The sequence below is a fragment of the Petromyzon marinus genome, chromosome 7 (genome assembly GCF_048934315.1).
Source record: "Petromyzon marinus isolate PM22_M1 ecotype Great Lakes invasive population chromosome 7, UKy_Petmar_22M1.pri1.0, whole genome shotgun sequence".
Classification (NCBI taxonomy): Eukaryota; Metazoa; Chordata; class Hyperoartia; order Petromyzontiformes; family Petromyzontidae; genus Petromyzon; species Petromyzon marinus.
Window position 1 is genome coordinate 13,843,628 of NC_133673.1, and position 20,496 is coordinate 13,864,123.

Here is a 20,496-nt window from a genome sequence, read left to right on the forward strand (position 1 = left end):
CGGTGAATGGTCGGTCACACCTGCGCGCTCCGCCCCCACCCACCCCCCTGCGTTCACCTGTGGCCAGCCTACTTGACCAGTCGCCTATCCCACTAGAACACACCACGACCTCAACGATTGCGTACTTTCTGATTTAAAGCTTTCTGATTTAAAGCTTTCTGATTTAAAGCTTTCGTGACTGCAGGGATTCGTATTCTTGGTTCTTTCGGTAAAGTCACCACGTAGAAGGGAAACGATAAAAGAATAAAAATATAAAACAATAAAATTCTCACGACGTTTCGACTGCAACACAACGTCGTGACTTTACCGAAAGAACCAAGAATATGATTGCGTACTTTATTGCGTCGCCACCGAAGGGATTATCCGTAATAGAGAGCAGACGCCGGTGGTTTATTGTATGGTCCGCAGTTTCGGGCAATGGCCCTTCGTCACAGTGCAGTCACAGAGGCCAGAGAGAGGCGTAGGGTTTGAATGCTCATTCAGCGTTACCCACGACGCCCCCTATGTGTACGCACGTGCTGACATTGTCAAGTTCATTTGATAAACCAGCTGAGTTGAGGACTCAAAAGAGACCACGATTATTGACGCTGCTTTTGGCAGTGGCGCAAAATCGCAAGTGACAAGAGGCAAACTCAACACGTTCGTCAATTGAAAACTAATTTATTTGGAATTGCCATTTGTTGTGTTTAGTTCGCTATCCTCTCGCCCCCCCCCCACCCCTGCGCGCAGCTCCGATTAGCACGGTTGGCTACGTACGGTGCGAAAGAAGTTCAACACACACACACAAACGTCAATAACAATGTAGCCTTCAAAGGGTAAAGATGTTATCGGCGCCTATTCGGGCAATGCCCCTCATCATAGCACATGCGCTGCATTACCCTAAACCACGTGCTGTGCAGAAGGGCCATTGTCTAAAGCGTTGCCTATTATATATTGTTTCCCTTGTAAGGCAGTGTTATTGATAAACGAGTTTGTTATGTCAATTGCGAGAGTGACGCGTGGGTAAAACCATTCCTAGAGCTATATAGCTCAGTGGGGCCTTACCTGGTAAAATAAAAATACAGTAAATAATAAATAGATGAGAGTCTTCCAACTCTTGCTGGGTCGTGGAGGTTGTTTGACCATACTTCACCTTGCGGGTTAATGCGGGTTTGTAAAGGTGGGGGTACTGTATGTATGTGTACTGTATAAATGTGAATATTATAAAATATTCATTAGCGTCGTTATGGAATATACTGCAAGTGACACAATAAATACGCAATGTGCTTCCTTCACATACCTGTCCCGTCACGTGAACAGTGTATCCTATCAGCAACGCGGGCTTTTTGGCAGTGTACAATTCAATTTCAGAAATATTGTTTAATACAAGCAAACTCTTGACAGGTTTCGTTTAATTTACCGCATCCTCTTCCGATATGTCAATGTGTATTGTCTGGTGATCTCCACAACAACGAGGGACATTATTATTTCGTGTTATATATTATACTGTTTAGTTCTGCGTCAAACCCATATCGAACTGAGCCCGACTGCGGATTGCTTATACGTACACCGTATGTGTATTAACGTAGATAGAGAACTGTGTTGTGCACTTATTTGAATACATGTGTGATGAATACAGATGCACACGAAGAAGGGCCATTGACCGAAACGTCACCTATTATATATTTACTTTTCAGGACAGTGTTCTTTTAGGCACGTGCAACCACTGCCAAGGTTAGGATCACTTCTTACCACCAACACCGCCCCCACCCCCCCATCAATTGAGTGGTCAGCAGAGGGCGGTCACAGACAGGACTCAAAAGCGAGACAAGTCACGGGGCGAGATTGGTTTTTAACGATTTGTCTTTGAGGCTGAACAACAAAATGGAACAAATGGTTGGGGGGGAACTATCGTTGTTAATATCGAGCAGTCAAACGGTTGTGGCTTTCGTTGTGCCTTCGCGGTGATCAATGGCAATTGGCCGTAATAGCAGAACTCGGGTGACGATAACGGGAGGCCATTGCCAAGTCTCTCACGTTCACGTTCTCATCGAGGCTTAATGTGGTGTTTGCACGGGGCCTCTAAATTCAAGGGCCCTTGATTAGTGTTGGGTTTGTGTGCAAAGAATATAGAGAAACAGCGTGGAACGTTGTTAAAAATGTATTTATGCGAGGTGACCGGGTGGGTGGCCCAGGATCAGAGCACACTGACCTGCCACCGATGAAACAGCCTGGATTGGACTCCGGGTTGAAATCAGCTGCTCGTGTTTGAACTGGGTTCTCAAGTGCAGCTCGTCACCAATAACTGCGCCCCCCCCCCCACACTTAAAACCCACATTTAATGATCACATTAATTTTCGTATTTCAATTAACTCGGACAATTCGAATGCTGGTAGAATTTGCATTTGATTGACATGTAATGAACACTCTTCGTAGGGCATATAAAGGTTGTGCCTCTAGCTTGAATAAAGAGGCCGATTGAAGTCACACATAAGTAGTTCTAACGGTATTAACTTATGGGTGTCATCCTCTGACCCAGTGATGGACTGCTAACTGAATTCTGTATGGGAATGTCATTGTCTCTTGAAATTATAATAAATTATCACATAATTGTGCAAAATAAAATGTGGTGTCGTGGAATATTCTCGGCCAAATACGCTTTTAAAAAGCACAAATTCAAGATAAATTTTAGATTAAACCGCTGGTAGAATGTAACTTGCTGACCCACCCATACTGGACATTTGTGGAAAAAAGCGTAATAGCTCATCGGGATCCTACAGCTTAAATAAAGATTCTGATTCTGAGAATTTCTGTACCAATGTTTCCATCAGCATTTTGTTTAAGCATGCAAACACGTTCTGCGTCTCATCAACAGGGTGTGCGGCCCGTTGAATAAAATGCTACTGCGTCACCCGGTTGTTACAGGCAAGACCTGAGCTGAAGATACCCAAGAGAGTCGATGTGAAAAAAGTCGGAGGAGCGTGAAGTTTGCCACTCTGTTCAGGCGTCGCCAAACGCGAGAAGACGTGATGATAAATTTACGCCACACGCAAAATGCACAAGACTCACATGGGATGGAGGAATTCCAAAGCCAATCACGCCTACAAGGCCGATCGCTGACACTATGCATGATTGGTTTTGGATTCTCACCATCTCCCCGTGGGCCTTATTCCACTCGGCATGTGGCGTGAATTCAAATTGCCATCCCAGTTGTGCACACGGCAATGTGGCGTGTGCACGCAACAGTGCATACATTTTCAATGCAAGCAACTTACTCTACGGCTTATATAAACCTGATGTTCGATGTTGCTGCTGGGTGCTAACATGTGTTCGAACTCTGTCCAAACGACGCGGGAAAAGAAGCTGCACTGACCGGAACTAATTTAAAGCAAGCGCGTGTGTGCGCGTGCGTGCGTGCGCGCAAGGGTGCGTTTGATCCTCGGGCTGCCCTGACACCTGTTTTAAATTCTGCACGCCGCTGTGCACAACAGGCTGCTGCTTGCTGCTGCTCATGCGATGGGGATTACGCTGGGAGGGCTGGCTACTACTGTCTGAACGGCACTGCTCCGTTAAAAGCAGGGCCACCGCGCTCTTGGCGAGCCAAGCGACCCCGTGTCAACTTTACACTGGCAAATTGCCGCTACGCTAACAGCAGCCGCCCGCCGCATTCGTTGCACAACCACCGAAAGAGGAATTGGACAAACGCGCCAATGCAGGACTCTATACTCTTTGTTTTTTTTCGGTAAAGTCACGTAGGTAAAAATACCTTTAAAACAGTCTGCATCAGCAGTAGGCCATGCTTTCCCACCTGATGACGGACGCTTGTGTTGCGCCCGAAACGTCGTGATTTAATTGAGTTGTTTTCATTTATTCTATTTTTTACATACGTGACTTTACCAGAAAAAAAACAAAGAGTATGAATCCTCGCAGTCACGAAAGCTTCAAATCTAGAATTAATGCAGTACCCTGTTGGATTTTTTTGTATGGCTTAACTTTGGCTGCCCTTTTGTAACAAATGTTTTTTAAAAATATATACTGTTAAAAGCATGCGGATCAGGGAATAAAAAACATTCTAATCAGACACGTCATAACTGATTTTTCGGAAAGATTTAAATAGGCTTGGGCAGGGCACATCGTGGCTCAGATTAGCACGGTTGGCTACGTACGGCGCGAAATAAGTTCAACATACATACATACCAGTATTAAAGTATGAAAAAAAATAGTTTTACCCTTTCTTGCAATAAAACAGGTGTTAAGATGTTCAAACAACAAGTCTGCATTAACGACACGTACTTGTGGTGAACATGCAAATAAACATGCTCTGATAATATATGATGCATTTTATTGTAAACTGATTGACCTTTATCAGAGACAGCCTTTGGCGTTCTCTGGTCTGACACTGGTGTAGGCCAATTAGTTTCAAAGACAATGCCATGTATAATTATAGGAGCATGTTTTGTTTGCATGTTCACCACAAGTACTGTGTGTGGTTAATACAGTATCTTGATTCCTTGCAAAAGGTTTATATTTGGTGTTTGAACATCTTGGTTCTTTCGGTAAAGTCACGTAGAGGGGAAACAATAAAAATATAAAACAATAAAATTCTCACGACGTTTCGACTGCAACACAAGCAATCATCATCAGGTGTGAAAACCACAGCAAGAACATTTGAAAAAAGTGGTGCTAACGTTAAAATACCGCCACTTTTTTCAAATTTTCTTGCTGTGGTTTTCACACCTGATGATGATTGTTTGTGTTGCAGTCGAAACGTCGTGAGAATTTAATTGTTTCATATTTTTATTATTTTATTGTTTCCATTCTACGTGACTTTACCGAAAGAACCAAGAATTTGAATCCCTGCAGTCACGAAAGCTTTAAATCAAAATCTTAACACCTGTTTATTGCCAGAAAGGGTAAAGACCTATTCAATTTTTTTTCATACATACATACATGGCTCAAAGGGATGGTCGCGGTTGGACTGAGATTGATGATGGAATGCTTGCCGAAGGAGAAAACAAGTCTGAGAGCGATGACCATGATGGACATTGAACATAGAGATCAGGTTATATGCAGTAGCAAGATGGAATTTGTCATCAGAGGCCACGCGGGTTGGCGACAACTTGGGGAGGCCTTCATTGGTTTGACAATGACTCGTGATGCTGATTAATTCCATGAATATTGTTGACATTCAATCAATTGAGCGATGGAGGTCATCATATACACATGCGGCGAGAGCTGTAGCAGAGTGCATGATATGCACAAGTAGATCGTACCACTGCTCGCTCTGTTTAGAGTGTAACGTTTGTTTAAAGTTTGCTTTAATATTGACTGTGTCGTGCACCCCTCTGGGGGTTTACGCATCCCCCACTCTCCCCTTTAATCAAGGTTCTGCTGCAAGAGTTGCCTGGATCCCGCGAGTGTGATTAAGTAAGCCGAACACTTGAGTGTTTTAACAAAAAAACAGCCGTATTTTTTTTCTCCCTTTAAATTTTAAATCTGAACTCAATTACGGCCACGCCAGGCTCGAGCAACAATAAATAAAACACGAGGGTAGGCCACAAGTTATTGTATTTCCCCACGTCCCCTTCCGCCTACAGCACTCGGCTGTGCACCGTTATTGGTATGGGGTTGTTTGGGGGCATATGTAGTCAAACATAAACATAAAGGTGACAATTCGCATTTTATTCATATGAAATAATATGTTTCACCTATCGAGTTAATATTTTGGGATGGATTTTTGTTTACGCAAAGAATGCAATACTAATTAATGCTCTGACCGCGTGAAGTCTTTTCACGATTATCAATCTCGTCCGTTCGTGCAGATTCAGCCGTGGCCTATTGCATGGCCATAAAGACTGGTCATGGTTATCATCAATACCAGCCGTTGTCAATCCACTGCTGGAAGATTGCCTCCCCAAACCTCTAACATCCCTTTATAACCCCTGCAATGCAACGACGCACCCAGCACCTGCACAAGAGCCGATCCTCATCAGCGATCCTCATTGCTCCATCTCTGGACGTCAAGTGTGGAAACCTCAAATAGTTACAGGGTGGCCATTCTGCCATCTTGAGATTAAGAGTCCGTGTGGAGATCTAATAACTGAAAAAATTGTACATAATTGGGAAAAAATCTGCTTATCACGAATTTGCAAATCGAAGAGGTGGACATATCAGCGGGTGACAAGAATGTAAGACTTGATCAACTTCCTCTTCGTACGGCTCACGAGAAGGGTCTTTCATTGTAAGGCCCACGGGCCACTGGCGATCTCTTGGTGGCCTTTGATGCGGCTCCCCACAATACACAAATGTGAAACATCCCCCCCCCCCATCATCATCGTGCTGCTGTCAAACCCCCAATGGTTACAAATGTATGGCGGCCCTCGCACTGATGATGTCTTAACGACGAAAGTGCCTCCCCAAGCACGTCTGAAAATGAGTAAAGAACACTGCTGTAGAGCAACTACGATAGTTTTATATTGAGGTGCTTGAACCAGAACTTTGCATCGGGAGTCGCGAGCGGAGTGGTACATCGCTGTGGCGCCTCCTCCATTGTATCTGTGAATTTGGCATTGATTCGTTATGTGTGTTCCATGGATCTGTCCGACTGACCACTGTAGTAAACTGCTGTACCTGCACAGTGGGGCACTGGCACCATTGATATATGGCACGGAGTTAAATTAGTTAAAGGAATGTACTTCATGGTAAAGTTGTTTTGTTAGTGGGAGAAGGGGGGGGTAGATCGCATAAAGGTAAATGTATATTCGTATTCTTTGGTTCTTTCGGTAAAGCCACGTAGATAGAAAAAAATAACAATACATTTTTTTTAAATCTAAGTGGTTTTACCGAAAGACCCAAAGAATATGAATTCCTGCAGTCACGAAAGCTTTAAGTCAAGATTTAAAGGTAACTGTGTCGTACACCCACCTCCACCCGACGAGGACCAATTCGTAAGCTTTGTCAACGCGTACAGAAAGTGCCAACTTATGACTTACAGCACTTCAAGCACGCCGGCGTGTGAGAGTGCAAGCCCACAAAATTTACGATTTACTCCGTCGACGTTTCGCTGATGCTTGCAACCAGCAGCAGCATCATCATCATCGTCGTCGAGGCGTTTGCTTTGCCAGCGACAAACACGTGCCCTGTGTTTGTAAAATGCGTTACCCTAGAGGAGTTGTACACCCCTAGCTGCCACTGCTATTCAGTGGCCTAAAATATGGCTCTAGATTTTGGTGTTATAATTTATGTAGTTTATTGTTAAAAATTCGGTCACAGTCCCTATGATCACTGTTACATTGCATTTATGGCTTTTATTTTGTTGATTTCGAAAACGTTTTTTTTTGTTTTGGCCATGTTTTTGTTTATTGTAGTACGGAGTTAGACTGATGGCCTTAATCTTAGTTGTCTTGTGGTTGTTGTTGTTATTTGATTTGCATCCCCCTGGGATTTTTGCACACAGCGTTGGTGTACGGTGCTATTTCAGGAAATATTTTGATGTTTTTTTTTCCTGGATTTTCTGTTTGCACAGTCACACATAGTCACTTTAAGATGTTTTCTTGTTCATGTTTTTGTTTGTTGCGGTTGCACCCGATTCAAGAGCCGAATGGCTCACAGGGCTATACCAAATAAATGCAACTATAAATGCAACTACCCCATCCGCACGCGGTACGGAACACGCGTGGAGCAGTGTTGAAGTAATCGATTGCCAATGGAATCTTAACGGAATTGAGACAATTGATTGATTGGAATGGCAGCGCACACGGCGGAGAATTGTAACGCGACTCCGTAATGGTGCGGCGGGATAATCCATCCCAACGCATGCTGTTAAAAATTGTTATCGTAAGACACGGATCGAAGACAGATAGTTCATTTTAGTTCATAGTTTCATTTATTTGGTATAGCCCTGTGAGCCATTCGGCTCTTGAATCGGGTGCAACCGCAACAAACAAAAAAAACATGAACAAGAAAACATCTTAAAGTGATTATGTGACTGTGCAAACAGAAAATCCAGGGAAAAAAAAAGCCCATCAAAATATTCCTGAAATAGCACCGTACACCAAGGCTGTGTGCAAAAACGACGAAAGTGCCTCCCCACTGACAATAGTGGTTACCGCGTTGGTCGTGATGCGCAAGGACAATTACATACAATCTTAATTTATATACTGTATATACGTAGAATAAAACTTCAACGCATGCATCAATAACACTTTCGGACAACGGTCCTTCGAAGCGAATAATAACACGACGGCGCACCGAACGAATGCCGTGATTTTTTTTTGTTTTGTTAAGAAGGGTCATTGCCCGAAATGTCGCCTTTTAAAAAAAAAATGTGTTTATTCCGATGAAGAGCCAAAGTCCACACCCGGTGTTATTGACGAATGGCGTTAAATTTTGATTTAAAGCTTTCGTGACTATACCGAAAGAACCAAGAATATGAATTGTGTTAAGTTTAAATATTGACAGATATTCTCAGCAGCTCTCCCGATATATTTTTCACCTGATGACGATTGCAAGTGTTGCGATCGAAACGTCGTGATATCGTCGTTATTATTTATTATTATTTATTTCTATTCTATCTACGTGGCTTTACCGAAAGACACCTCCTCCATCCCCCAAGAATATGGTGTTAAGTTTACTGACGAAAGAATCGATCGCCACGCGCGTACATTAATCGATTATGCCGTTCACGCACGGGACCAGGCTCGACCAATCGATCGTCGCTGTCACTGCAGCCAGGCGAAGGGGGCGGCGGCGGCAGGCAGGCAGGCAGGAGCGGTAGGGGGTAGGGGGGGAGAATTTTGTCTCTCGATCGACTCTTTCCGCCGCTGCGCGGCTGCTCTGGTCTGGGTCGTCTGGTCGGGGCCGACACGGGGCAGCGCGGCGAGCGGGGCCGCTCCTCGCCTAGCGCCGCGTCCGCCCATCGCGAGAGACACAAACAGCGAGGCTCGGGGCGGGAGACGCGAAGCCGCGAGGCAACCTGGCGGCGTGCTCGGAGACAAAGAGAACCCCCGCGAACCATTTCTCTCACGGGCGGCGGGTAGACGGCGACGGCCACGGCTCCGTTGCGTCGGCCGCGTTAGACGACGGTGACGGTGGCGGTGATCCAAGCGAGCGCCGTTGCGCGGGCCCAGGAGGTTGGGCCCTTGGAGACGCTCGACGCAGGTACGAGAGTCTTTTGTTTCTTATTCTACCGCGAGTTGCTCTCGCTCGTGATGTATTCGTTGTTCTGTGTGTGTGGAGACCGCGAAGGAGGAGGGGAGCGGTAGAAGCTTGCTTGGGTTTTGGGGGTCTGTTACGGGTGGTGGTGGTGGGAGGGAGAAGCCTAAGGCCTAAGGCCGCAGACGCGGCGTCTGTGGCGTTCGGGTCCGTCTCTTGCTGTCTAGATCATTATTCGTTGATAGAATTGTTACAATAGTCACCAGCGTCATATGATGTTGCTTAAAGTACCGCTAATACAGAGCGCCTGTGAATATACGTGTGCCTTCAGCGCGATCGTTGCTGGGCGATAATGGTGATGGGTTGGGTTCCTTCGCAGAGCACTGCTGAGCAATCGCGGATAGTTTCCGAGTCGACCAGTTTTTGTCCTTGTGATCGCCGTCGTTCGTTATTATTTCTGCCGATAAAGGTACGGTAACGTGTGTGTCATCAGATTATATCTCGCCGTTTGTTGTAGAGTGGACGTTAAATGATCCGTTACACTGGCCAGGAGTGTGGTGGCCATAACCCAACGGGGAATTAAAGTAGGCACTGTACATGAAATCAACTTCGACAATGTGTTCGCCACCGCTGTTACCTCGTGGGGTTGTTTTTACCAAGCTTTACAAAAGAGATCATACTTGAAGGGATGATTGCCTATGGTCATTAGTAACGATGGGGAGTGGCAGCCAAGGAATAGAACTCGTCCAGGAGCGCATCCACCAGAGAGACGGAGCAATGAAATTGCCTTGTATAAAAGGGCCTAAGTGTGTGATTACATCGCAGGGATGGCGGCGGCGGCTTGGGGAGATCATCAAGCAGTTGACTGACCATGGTTGATGATTATTAAATACTGCAATGCATCTCACGTGGACCCCCTGTGCAACACATGTTGTGAGGCTTAGCAGCATCTCGTGACACACTTTATTCGAGAGCTTTAACTGCACGCGCAACGTTGTTATCGTTTCGTTATTTTACGTTTATGTATACTTGTTCAACCCGCTCTTTATTTAGAGCGGTGTGTTGGTGGTGGTGGTGGGGGCATAAGCGGCCGTGTTACATTACTTTAAACATCTTGTCCAGATGCATTCGGTGATGGATTGTGAATAATTTGCATTAATTCGTTTTGATTTATGTTCATGTACTTTAATGTAAATTTGTTTGCATATGTGTTTCTTTGAAGTTTTGTTAACGCGTTATTGGTATTAATGTGTGGTAATTTATTGCCATTGGTGCTGTAACAATATTAAAAGCACAGTAGACGCTTATAAGTCGTACGTCTATTTGTCATATGTTAAACAATGCTGTATTAAATTTCGATTTAAAGCTTTCGTGACTGCAAGGATTCATCTTCTTTGGTTCTTTCGGTAAAGTCACGTAGAATGAGAATAAAATAATAAATTGATAAAATAAAATAACACAATAATATTCTTACGACGTTTCGGCCACAACACAAGCGGCCTTCATCAGGTGAAGGGACGAGACTGTCTCATTCTACGTGACTTTACCGAAAGAACCAAAGAAAATGCTGTATTAGCCTGTTGAACATAGCCGTTTATAACAGGCCACGACTGCTTGTTTCCGCAGATGTGCGGTAAGAAAAGTAGTCTTCAGGCACGACTGCCCCGGCAGATTGATTCTAAAATAACATGTGAAAAACTAGTATTTATTTAGTTTGATAAAGAAAATACTTGTTTCATTTGAAACACGGTGTGTTGTTCTCGAACTGATTGTACACATTTTGCTAATGGGACAAGGTATTTGATTACACTACGTAACACAATTTTTGTTCCTGGGTACAACGTGTTATTTTTTTCAATTGGTTATGCCTAATCCCCACAAAACCTTGCTTTTGTGACCAGGGCTTTATGTGAACGAAAGACACAAATGCACACCACGTTTTTCTCATCGCAAATAGGTAAATTTTAAAATATAACTGTCCTGGTCACAAAAGCAAAGTTTATGGGGAATTATAGGCATTTTCTATACTTTCGAGGCATACGCAATTAGGAAATACATTTTTATTTTCATTCACTTTTTTATTATTATTCTATCTACGTGACTTTACCGAAAGAACCAAAGAATAGGAAATAACACTACCCAGAAGCAAAAACTATTTTTTGTTACACAGTGTGATTAATGGAGTGGATTATTAACTTTGCTTTTGTGTCCTGGTCACAAAAGCAAAGTTTGTGGGGAATAATAATAGCCATTTTCTGTACTTTTGAGGCATACGCATTTAGGAAATAACACTTATTACTCAGGAACAACATTTTTTGTTAGTGTTATTTATCATCTAAGCTAATAAAAAAAAATTTGGTAAATGTCCCCTACAGTATTATTTCAGTTTACATTGTGTTTACTTGGCCTAAAAAGACATGTTATTTTTATAGAAGACCAGAGAAGTAAATATAGGTTTAAACCTTCAAAAGTTAATTACAACTTATGTTTTGTTTTCATAATTTTTTAATTTTAAATTATGTATGGTAAGAGTGGGCCATGTTACAATATTTAAGCACTCTTTTCAGTTGTTTGTGTTATAAGAGATCTTAGCTTGTGTGCAGATGCTATATTGATTGTTTAATTGCAAGACTATGGGGAGGCCTTTTTCCAGAATAAGTTATTGCTCGTGGGTTTTTTAAAGCCAGTTTGATTTACTGTATAAACTTGTTAGCCAACTTTATTATCTCTATTTAAATAAGATAAGAAATGTACTCAACATTTCAAGTACCAGGAAAACAGCTTTCTGGTTTGTGAATAATGGTCATTCATTCAGTGATACTTGGTGTTGTTTGGTAGAATGTCTGATATTTCACCCCATGTGCTTGGTACTTATATACTGTACAACACAGCCACGAAAACCTACACAGCAATAAATCATAGCTTTAAGTGTGAAAGAGTGGGATTGTTAAAAAGGAAATCACACATGGAACAGAAAGTTTGTGGCATTTACAACATTAATACGTAACACGTGTTTATTATTGCATAGCACTTTGTTTCAACTGAATTGGGAACTAGGAATGGGGAAAAATCTGGCTCAGATTTGGTGGATCACACAAATGTCATAATACATCCTTCCCATGGGCATGGATTTGCCATACCCTGGTTTGCCAGGTGAAGGTGATACAGAAAATGTGGACTCCATCCGTTTCATGGCATGGGAAAGCATTGCCTCCTTCATATGCGTGGGTTTTGTCCACAGAGCTTGGGTAATTGGTGGGGCCGACACTGACTGGCTGCCTTCCCGCTTTTCTGTGCTTCCTCACACCTCTTTAGTAATCTCTTTTCGAGAGTGAGCAAATGCTGTGTGCATTATAATCGAACATTTGTATTCTTATTATAAATTGATACATTTATGGTTCCTGCATAATAATTTTCGGGGGGGGGGGACATTCAAATGTTTTCCTTCCCCACATCTATGGGGGCAGTAATCACTTTTAAAATATATATTTAAGTATGTAATATTTCAAGAGTTTAATCCCAAAAAAAAGTTGGTAGTTGGGTGAGATGTTGAAAAATAGTTGTTACACCGGAATTTACTCGTTATCCTATCTGATGTTGAAAGATGTCATAAAATCAATTCAGTGTTAAGCTTTCAGAAAAAGTTCGAAATTGCAACGATACGAATTCCAATAGCCGCAGTTGCCTCTAAAGCCCACTTGTTTTCTTCATGGACTTAAATTACATAATGAAAGCCACGGAGTGCCTTGGTGTGTTGTTCGACACAACTTTTTGAGAATAGATATGACATCCTCCGGCAGAGGGGTGTAGCCTTTGACATTGCGGCGAGGCATGTGCCCCGTGTGTACACAATACAGTATCTGAAACCCATCCTGCATTGTAGGCACCTTGCCTGAGGTAATTGGAACTGTCTTTGGAGGGCTTTCCAGGTCATATCGTTGTGTGCTACTCAACCTGCAGCTGCTTGTTAAACCTCATGACCAACACGCCACAAATTGCTTTAAGGCCACATCACATTCCTGTATTCCTCGTCACTTGCGTAAATGGCACGAGATCCTCTTATTTAACTTTTAACATTGTTACCGGTGAAGTCAAGATGCAAAATCGCTGGTAAGGGAGATAGACGTGTTTGTCTTCGCTGTTGAACACTTGATATATAGCTTTGGCTCCGGGTTTTTTTTATTGATTTCTCAGTCAATATTGGTATCATCAAATGGTGTGTTTTAGGATAGTGATTTGTTTGTACTTGCCATGTACTTTCTATAATGGTAACTTATAAATGTGATTAGACTCTGTTCCCTCTGATCCTTAAAAATACAATGTCATAATATCATTAAACTTAATGCGTGTATTTAAGTCATATTTCTTTACATTTTTTTGCGTTCATAATTTTTTACGTTTACCACTTTCGTCAAGCGCAGAAGATTGTTGCTTACATGTGACTGCATATGCAGAGCACCATTTGTCCACGCTAAATTAGAGTGCCCTAGTTTCTCCCAAGTCAACGGGGAGTAGTACATGGCTGTATTAAATTACAACATGCAAACATTATTTTCACATGCACCCTGCCATTCATCTTCTGTTCCATTGTAATTTTTAAAGGTGATTTATTTTATTTTACCAAAGGTGACATTTCGTTCGAGATTGTCGTCTTATTTTTTTGTTTATACACGGTGCTTGCGTTTTTCTTAGGACAATGTGCTCTTCAGGTAACGTTCGGTGCACGGTGGAATTGTCTGTTTCTCGCTACAGTTTAACACCCAACACACCTTGCGCAAAAATCCACATTTTCATGGAGTCACTCCACGTATTTTGTGGCATGGGTTAGAGAAACAGTGAATTGGCATAGTAAAGGATAATTCTTTATGCAACACATTTTATTGGGTCTCGCTTTCCCTTTTTCTGTTTTCATTGCACACACGGTTTACATGGCAAACACATTTGCAGCACTGCATATAATAACATACTGTGTTTAAAAAAAAAATCAAACGTAAGCACATTGAAAATATGCTACATATATCATTCCATATATGTCCCTCCAAGGGACGCATGCTTTTTGGAACCCAATAGCTCATCATTTGGTGTGGTAAAGGCTTTAAAACAGCAAACCTTCGTGCTAGTTAATGTTCTATCTTCCATGATAATAATTCTTTACCTCTCTAGCTTCTCAGAACACAAAAAGTCTGCTTTACTGAAGTGCTTTGTTATGATATTTTGCTGAGTCTTGTGAGAATCTTATCACCATTTTTGTGTGCTGTAAAGGCTTCTTATTTTGATGCAATAATTCGGTACCAATGCATCTTAGTAACCATTATTCCTTGTTTGAGGTTTTTAATAATTGTAAAGCTAGAGTACGTGCTTAAATTCAATATCAAACTTTCGAATAAAATAATTTATTTTTTCTATCTACGCGATTTTACCGAAAGAACCAGAGAGTATGGATTCCTGCAGTCATGAAAGCTTCAAATCAAGACTTTCGAATAAAAGTTTGAGGAACCCATACAGTGAGGGAAAAAAGTATTTGATCCCCTGCTGATTTTGTACGTTTGCCCACTGACAAAGAAATCATCAGTCTAAAATTTTAATGGTAGGTTTATTTGAACATTGAGAGACAGAATGACAACAACAAAATCCAGAAAAAACGCATGTCAAAAATGTTATAAATTGATTTGTATTTTAATGAGGGAAATAAGTATTTGACCCCCTCTCAATCAGAAAGATTTCTGGCTCCCAGGTGTCTTTTATACAGGTAACGAACTGAGATTAGGAGCACACTCTTAAAGGGAGTGCTCCTAATCTCAGCTTGTTACCTGTATAAAAGACACCTGTCCACAGAAGCAATCAATCAGATTCCAAACTCTCCACCATGGCCAAGACCAAAGAGCTCTCCAAGGATGTCAGGGACAAGATTGTAGACCTACACAAGGCTGGAATGGGCTACAAGACCATTGCCAAGCAGCTTGGTGAGAAGGTGACAACAGTTGGTGCGATTATTCGCAAATGGAAGAAACACAAAAGAACTGTCAATCTCCCTCGGCCTGGGGCTCCATGCAAGATGTCACCTCGTGGAGTTGCAATGATCATGAGAACGGTGAGGAATCAGCCCAGAACTACACGGGAGGATCTTGTCAATGATCTCAAGGCAGCTGGGACCATAGTCACCAAGAAAACAATTGGTAACACACTACGCCGTGAAGGACTGAAATCCTGCAGCGCCCGTAAGGTCCCCCTGCTCAAGAAAGCACATATACATGCCCGTCTGAAGTTTGCCAATGAACATCTGAATGATTCAGAGGACAACTGGGTGAAAGTGTTGTGGTCAGATGAGACCAAAATGGAGCTCTTTGGCATCAACTCAACTTGCCGTGTTTGGAGGAGGAGGAATGCTGCCTATGACCCCAAGAACACCATCCCCACCATCAAACATGGAGGTGGAAACATGCTTTGGGGGTGTTTTTCTGCTAAGGGGACAGGACAACTTCACCGCATCAAAGGGACGATGGATAGGGCCATGTACCGTCAAGTCTGGGGTGAGAACCTCCTTCCCTCATCCAGGGCATTGAAAATGGGTCGTGGATGGGTATTCCAGCATGACAATGACCCAAAACACACGGCCAAGGCAACAAAGGAGTGGTTCAAGAAGAAGCACATTAAGGTCCTGGAGTGGCCTAGCCAGTCTCCAGACCTTAATCCCATATAAAATCTGTGGAGGGAGCTGAAGGTTCGAGTTGCCAAACGTCAGCCTCGAAACCTTAATGACTTGGAGAAGATCTGCAAAGAGGAGTGGGACAAAATCCCTCCTGAGATGTGTGCAAACCTGGTGGCAAACTACAAGAAACGTCTGACCTCTGATTGCCAACAAGGGTTTTGCCACCAAGTACTAAATCATGTTTTGCAGAGACGTCAAATACTTATTTCCCTCATTAAAATGCAAATCAATTTATAACATTTGTGACATGAGTTTTTTTGTTATTCTCTCACTGTTCAAATAAATCTACCATTAAAATTATAGACTGATCATTTCTTTGTCAGTGGGCAAACGTACAAAATCAGCAGGGGATCAAATACTTTTTTCCCTCACTGTAGCTGTAACTTTTTCACTGTCTGCTGCAGTTGTGGCATGAGTGCACATTCATATTTTATGCATTTTGTGCGTGTTTTAATTTTCAACCCCTTGCTCAGGTGCTGTTCTCTGTGCGTAGCATGCGAGAGGGACATCGGCCCAACAGTCCAAGTGTGGCTGCCTCGACCATTCTCACCGACTTCGTGGCGGCGCTCGCTAATTCCTGCTGCGCCTTCGCTTCCGGAGACAATGCCGGCGTGCGCGAGCACCAATTTAATTTGACTCGCAGCTGTCCCACACACCTGCTTGCCTTCTCCATGAACACGGGGCAGTAAGGGAGAGGTGTTTTTTTTATTTTCCAACTTCATTTTCATCGGGAGAGGTGGCCACAGCGGCAGCCAGTCAAGCAGACGGGCAAGAATGGGGCCCAGCCGGCGGAGAAATGCGGTCCAAATCCTAAGTGGGCGTGAGCTGGGCGCCAGTTGGATGGGGGCACGCAGCGGCCTGGAGGAACTGGCGGAGGACAAGGCCTGCCAGATGCAGTGGGAGAGCCAGGTACTAATTGCTAGCACCCTATGCCCCCCCCGCCCCAACACCTGTGTTCCATCCAACATATGTATCCCTCCCCCTATGGTCTGTGAGCATTGTTTGTTGATTGTGTATCAGTGAGATTTTTTTTGGCTTTCCCATTATTCCCAACATATACTTTTTTATTATGCCTCTTGCATAGGCTACTTTTCACTGGATAATGACAGTTTTATTATAAAATTAAACTTCCACTGTGAGATTTTCCTGGCTGGGAAGTTTATTCCAATTTTGTTAAACTAAATGTAAAAAAACACAATGTTAATGATAACGATTCTGTAATATTGTTGTCTTGAATGGAATTATGGATTGGTAAATGCGTCTCTTACAGCGACTTGGAAGATATGTAAATTGTAAAATTTTCCAGCTATTTTGTCTCATAGATCAAACACATTGCCGATCTTATGTTTTGTTTTTGGGTAGGTCAGGTCAGACTACAGCAGGTTAAGTGCGGACACAGACTTGCATGACCAGACGGGCATATGTATGCAGCTCACTGATATAGAAAGCATGACTTGCTTTGACCCTTTTCATAAACATGGAGTTTCCACATTAATTCAGTGTGCAATGTGTTTAGGAATGGGGTAACCTTAACTGCATGGGAGCACATGCAGGGTGTACTAATCCTGTATTATATTTTAAATATGATTCGGTGCTGAATTTAATAAAAACCTCGACGAATTGCCTCATGCCCTTTATTATCGTTAATATTTACACGAACAAATGTTAGCCGCCTGACTCACATGGGAGGAAAGGTGCCAGAGTGTGTTTGTGAGTGGAAATGAATTGACACATACAGTCCGGGGTAAAGACCTGACCTCAGCTGAACTGTTGGCACTCTAGCGGGTTATTTGTCATAGGATGGGGTTTTAAGTCCCATTTGGTGCCAGCTGCATAGCTTTAGGCAAAGAGTGATTTAAGGCTTTTTTTGTTGGTTTAAAGAAAAAAAAACTGAACAGTGTTGAAAGTCCTAACCCATATACCAGCTGAAAAAATAATAATACAGTATTTTATTACAGCATTGTACAGAGTGCATCATTTGTTGTCTTTTGTAAATGCAATAAGCGTGCTTAAGTTGGAAGCTGGAATACTGCAATCTCCAACTTAACAGGACAGAACGCCCACTCACTCAAACGGTAGAATGTTTGTTTCTCAGTAACAAATTCTGGGGGCACACCACGTTTGACTGTTTTGATAAGAAAAAGGGTGGTTGAGTGGATTGCGATTGGCCACACTTTTATCGCTTGGAAATCTGAGCCGTCGGGCGGTGGGGGGGGGGCTTTGCGTCTTGGCTGCGGAGTGCAGAGAGGGCGCGCGAGGACAGCGTGGGGCTGGCGGCAGGTCCCGCTGCGCCGGGCTGATTGTTAACGACGCCGCTCATGCGGCCAGAGCAGCGCAGGGGCGTGCGCCGCATGCCGAGTAGCTCTGCGGGAAAGCTCGTTGCATGTGACGCACATCCATCACGGCCGGCCGGTCCGTGATGGATCGCGAGCAGGGGCTTTTGATTATTTCGCCGATCGCCGCAGCTTTTTTCGATGCCGTTTGAACGGCGCAAGCTGTGCTCGCTGTTCGGATAATTGCCCGATATGACTCGGTGTTCTTAATTGGTCAGCGTTTTGCCATTTTGTGGGCTTACCCTTTTTTTGCTGGTGCTTTTATATGCGTAGTCACTGCAGGAATGCGCAGGGTGGATTTATGGTGCTAAAATGCCCTTGTTAAGTCTCTATAGGGAAGACTGTTTCCACTTAGATGAGCAGTGCTTCCAAATAGATTTGCGGCGTAAGAGCAATAAACCAACTACCAAAATACCAGATGTGTAACCTTGGCTGACCACCACCTGTGTTTGATTTATATTGGCTTTGGGCAGTGGTGTGTGCACATTGAAGAATATATAATTTGTGGCCATTGAATAGAGTTTGAAGAACAGGTGTTTTTAAAATTTCTAACTATTTTGTAGCGAAAAATAACCTATAATCTTGTGCTGCTTGGTTGTATCTTATATATTTACAATATATAAGCACAAGCTTTCTTAGGGTCTTGTAGAGACTGATACAAATTTTACAAATAAAAAATGATTTGGTACACAGTTTTTGCTCATAGGCTGGCTTTGGAGGTTCCTGCCTATGTAGTCACAAGTTTATTTGTACTACCCCAGTAAATCTACAAAATATTGGAATTCTCACCGCAATGTACTTTCCGGTTGTTTTCTCTATGCTTATCTAAGTAATTTTTCATTTCACACCCCCATTAATACTGTCATGCCCAATATTCTTGTTAATTTTTTTCAACTTCACATAAATGAAATAAATCCTTATAAAAAGCTGATGTATGGAATACAAATGCAAGCTTTGTATTTAAAAATGCTTCTTTGAATTCTGTTTAGCATGCAAAATATAAATAGGCACATGCGCAGGTACTCTGTGGATTGTTACATCACAGAATCATGGCGATGGCTTTGGGAGTGAGGCCTTCATACAGCAGTGGATTGATCATGACCGACGAAGATGATGATGATGATGCAAATATTGTGTTGTTCCTTAACAGATTTAATAAAAAAAAGTTATTTATTTGCAGAAAGTGGAGTTGCCTGACAGTCCGCGTTCGACTTTTCTGCTCGCCTTCAGCCCCGACAGGTGAGCTGACACTTCCAATTTCGTTACCCTCCATTGTTATTAAGAGAATCGTTACAGTTAATTGTAACTCCAGCGGTTTGTAGACAGGGAGCATATTGGCCATGATCTATTTCTGAGTAACGGTTTAATGCCAGCCAATTTCAAACTTTCAACGTCTTAATTTGTTTTGGAGCACAATGAAGGTAAATTGAAAACCTAACCGATACAAAAAAGAGTTGACAAGAATGATGGTACAGTGTATATTTTGAATCTGGAAGTGATCCTGTAATAAATTATTGTTGTCCGATACCATGCAGAAGCCACGTGTTACTGGATACCATAAATGTCACTCAAGAGTTCGGTTGCACCACAAACTAGCCATGCAATTCGCATCCAATTACCATGGTTGCAGTGTTTCCAATTACGAACATCCTTCACCATATGTAGTATGCTACAAACTCACATTTATCAATATTTGTCAAGTGTTGCACGTCAGGATCTGAAATGTTCAGAATCACATTACGGCAGTTGTTAAACTGCCTTGCCCTTCAAGTGACACAGAGCCATGTGATGGCATGGTAATCCAGGATCAACAATGTTTTTGGACACATTTTTTTCTCAGAAAAGTGTGTAATATTTTATCAATATAACTAAATTCTGACTTTGGTAGGGATGTAATTTTTCAACAAATATGATCCCCATATCTTTTAGTTCCTCCTTAGGTTTGGAATTAGATGCCGAGTCCCTTTAGAAACTGGCTGGATCAGGCTGAGATTGTGCGACTAAATGATGTCCTCAGGTTCCCCTTCCTCCCCCTCCCCATGCCCCCAAGCCTCCGTATTTTTCCACTGGTCAAAACTATTTACATAAGATACAGAAGGCGTAGAATGTAATGCAGGTCATAAGCATAATTCGGACTTAAGAGACTCAAGTGCGCCTGGACAGGACATTGTCACTAGATGGGGATGATGGTCGATGGTAAAAAATAGTGACGGTGGCAGCCAAGGCGTGGAACGCGTCTTTGAGAAGGATGTCTACCAAGGAAATAGAGCGATGGCATCTGCTTGTGTGCCAGTGCTGTGTGGATTGTTGCATCGCAGAACG

At 42.8% G+C, this 20,496-nt stretch overlaps 1 protein-coding gene across 6 annotated transcripts in view; it reads left to right on the forward strand.

Moving 5' to 3' along the window:
• The first annotated feature begins 8,738 nt into the window (after window positions 1-8,738).
• Window positions 8,739-20,496, forward strand: part of AMBRA1 (autophagy and beclin 1 regulator 1) — a 109,915-nt gene continuing 98,157 nt past the window's right edge. For 4 of the 6 annotated variants that reach the window (XM_032949239.2, XM_032949243.2, XM_032949242.2 and 1 more), the window contains exons 1-3: window positions 8,739-9,138; window positions 16,315-16,750; window positions 19,355-19,413. In XM_032949239.2, the coding sequence (XP_032805130.2) occupies window positions 16,616-16,750; window positions 19,355-19,413 (194 nt within the window). In that variant the 5' untranslated portion in view covers window positions 8,739-9,138; window positions 16,315-16,615. The remainder of the gene's footprint in view (window positions 9,139-16,314; window positions 16,751-19,354; window positions 19,414-20,496) is intronic. The other 2 variants (XM_032949241.2, XM_032949245.2) reach the window with 1 other exon arrangement.